The following is a 2228-nucleotide window of genomic DNA, read 5'->3' as shown; positions in this document are numbered from 1 at the left end:
TCCTTTCTTATAATCCCCTTTCGGGGGTAGTCTTTATAGCTTTCCTCTGACCCCAGTTACGCTGGCTTTACCTCCATTCCCAATATCTGTCTTCCCTTCGCAATTAACGAATAGTGCCATCAGTGGTGTGCAATGTTGGCACTACACATGGATTTTTGCAGCATTTCTTTGATATCCAGTCCACATCAATGAATCATCCATTAGCAAGTTTTCATTAAAGTGAGAAATGCCAATTCGCATGGTTATCGTTTGTTATCCATGCTGCTGAACTTTTTGTTAAAATAATATCGATGGTGGAAATTATACATATAGTTATTTTGGCAAGAATTCAAACTATTTGGGATAGCCTCTTTGGTAAATACTTGTACAAGCGAGAAATAAAGTATGTAAATAACCTTGAAGTTTATTGATGAATATTATAAAAATAAATGAAATATGGGATTAAAACATTTTGACTAGAACTGCAAACGAAATAGTACAACATAGCAAAAGCAACTGACACATATTTGCAATGCAATGATGCAGTTACCAGTACTTTCTTTTTCCTTTCAGGATAGTATGAAGTTGGAACATTATCCAGGGTAACCTAAGTGTTCTTGTATGGATGGCAAGACCAATTACCTTATGCTGGTAAGGTGGGCCTCTTCCCGTCCCTTTTGCTAGTGATGTGGGCTTCTTCCCGCTAAGCTCGTTCAGCGGGTTTCTTCCTATCTTCCTGCTTCACTCGTGAAGTAGGCCTCTTCTCGCTTTGCTCACCCCGCTTCGATGGTGAAGTAGTCCTCTCATCCCAGGCCTCGTCCTCTCGTCCCGCTTCGATGGTGGAGTACTCCTTTCATCCCACTTCAATGAGGAAGCGGGACTCTCTCTTTCTTTGCCGTCCCGCTTTCACTGATGGAAGCGGGGCTCTTTGCAGTGCCGCTTTCACTGGTGGAAGCGGGCCTCTTTTTGCCGTGCCGCTTCCGCTGGTGGAAGCGGGCCTCTTTTTGCCGTGCCGCTTCCGCTGGTGGAAGCGGGCCTCTTTTTGCCGTGCCGCTTCCGCTGGTGGAAGCGGGCCTCTTTTTGCCGTGTCGCTATTGCTGGTGGAAGCGAATCCCTTTTTGCCGTGCCGCTTTCGCTGGTGGAAGCAAGGCAGTTTTTACCTTGCCGCTTTCGCTGGTGGAGGCGGGGCAGTTTTTGCTGTGCCGCTTTCGCTGGTGGAGGCGGGCCAGTTTCTGCCGTGCCGCTTCCGCTGGTGGAGGCGGGCCAGTTTCTGCTGTGCCACTTACGCTGGTGGAGGCGGGCCAGTTTCTGCCGGGCCGCTTCCGCTGGTGGAGGCGGGCCAGTTTCTGCCGGGCCGCTTCCGCTGGTGGAGGCGGGCCAGTTTCTGCCGGGCCGCTTCCGCTGGTGGAGGCGGGCCAGTTTCTGCCGGGCCGCTTCCGCTGGTGGAGGCGGGCCAGTTTCTGCCGGGCCGCTTCCGCTGGTGGAGGCGGGCCAGTTTCTGCCGGGCCGCTTCCGCTGGTGGAGGCGGGCCAGTTTCTGCCGGGCCGCTTCCGCTGGTGGAGGCGGGCCAGTTTCTGCCGGGCCGCTTCCGCTGGTGGAGGCGGGCCAGTTTCTGCCGGGCCGCTTCCGCTGGTGGAGGCGGGCCAGTTTCTGCCGGGCCGCTTCCGTTGGTGGAGGCGGGCCAGTTTCTGCCGGGCCGCTTCCGCTGGCGGGAGTCGGCCTCTCTGTGCCGTGCCACCTTTCGCTGGCGGAAGCAGGCCTCTTTCTGCCGTGCTGCTTTTGCTGGTGGAAGCTGGCCTCTTTTTGCCGTGCCACTTTTGCTGGTGGAAGCAGACCTCTTTTTGTCGTGCTTCTATTTGGCATGCTACTTTTGCGGATGGAAGTGGGCCTCTTTTTGCCGTACCGCTTGCGCTGGAGAAAGCGGGCCGCTTTTTGCCTTACTGCTTGCGCTGGAGGAAGCGGGCCTCCTTTTGCTGTGCCGCTTCCGCTGGTGGAAGCGGGTCGCTATTTGCTAAACCGCTTTCGCTGATGGAAGCGGGTTGCTATTTGCCGTCCGCCTTTCGCTGATTGTTGCCATCTCGCTTTTGCTGATTGTTGCCATCTCCCTTTCGCTGATTGTTGTCATCTCCCTTTCGCTGATTGTTGCCATCTCGCTTTTGCTGATTGTTGCCATCTCGCTTTTGCTGATTGTTGCCATCTCGCTTTTGCTGATTGTTGCCATCTCCCTTTCGCTGATTGTTGCCATCTCC

The 2228-nt window shown here is 54.0% G+C and overlaps 1 protein-coding gene across 1 annotated transcript; it reads right to left on the bottom strand.

The window, feature by feature from the left end:
* Positions 1–921: 921 nt before the first annotated feature.
* LOC137623448 (putative HTLV-1-related endogenous sequence) lies at positions 922–1842 on the bottom strand. Its single transcript, XM_068354283.1, has one exon. It carries the CDS (start codon positions 1840–1842, stop codon positions 922–924), a length of 921 nt encoding a protein of 306 aa, XP_068210384.1.
* Between the last annotated feature and the right edge of the window lie 386 nt (positions 1843–2228).

The sequence above is a fragment of the Palaemon carinicauda genome, chromosome 30, assembly GCF_036898095.1.
Source record: "Palaemon carinicauda isolate YSFRI2023 chromosome 30, ASM3689809v2, whole genome shotgun sequence".
In the NCBI taxonomy this organism is placed as follows: domain Eukaryota; kingdom Metazoa; phylum Arthropoda; class Malacostraca; order Decapoda; family Palaemonidae; genus Palaemon; species Palaemon carinicauda.
Note: the sequence above shows the minus strand (reverse complement) of the source record. Positions and strands in the feature narration are given on the sequence as shown.

What these genes read in the sequence shown, in the direction of transcription:
- LOC137623448 (XM_068354283.1), bottom strand. Translation starts at nt 1,842, where the DNA reads ATGCCAAATAGAAGCACGACAAAAAGAGGTCTGCTTCCACCAGCAAAA.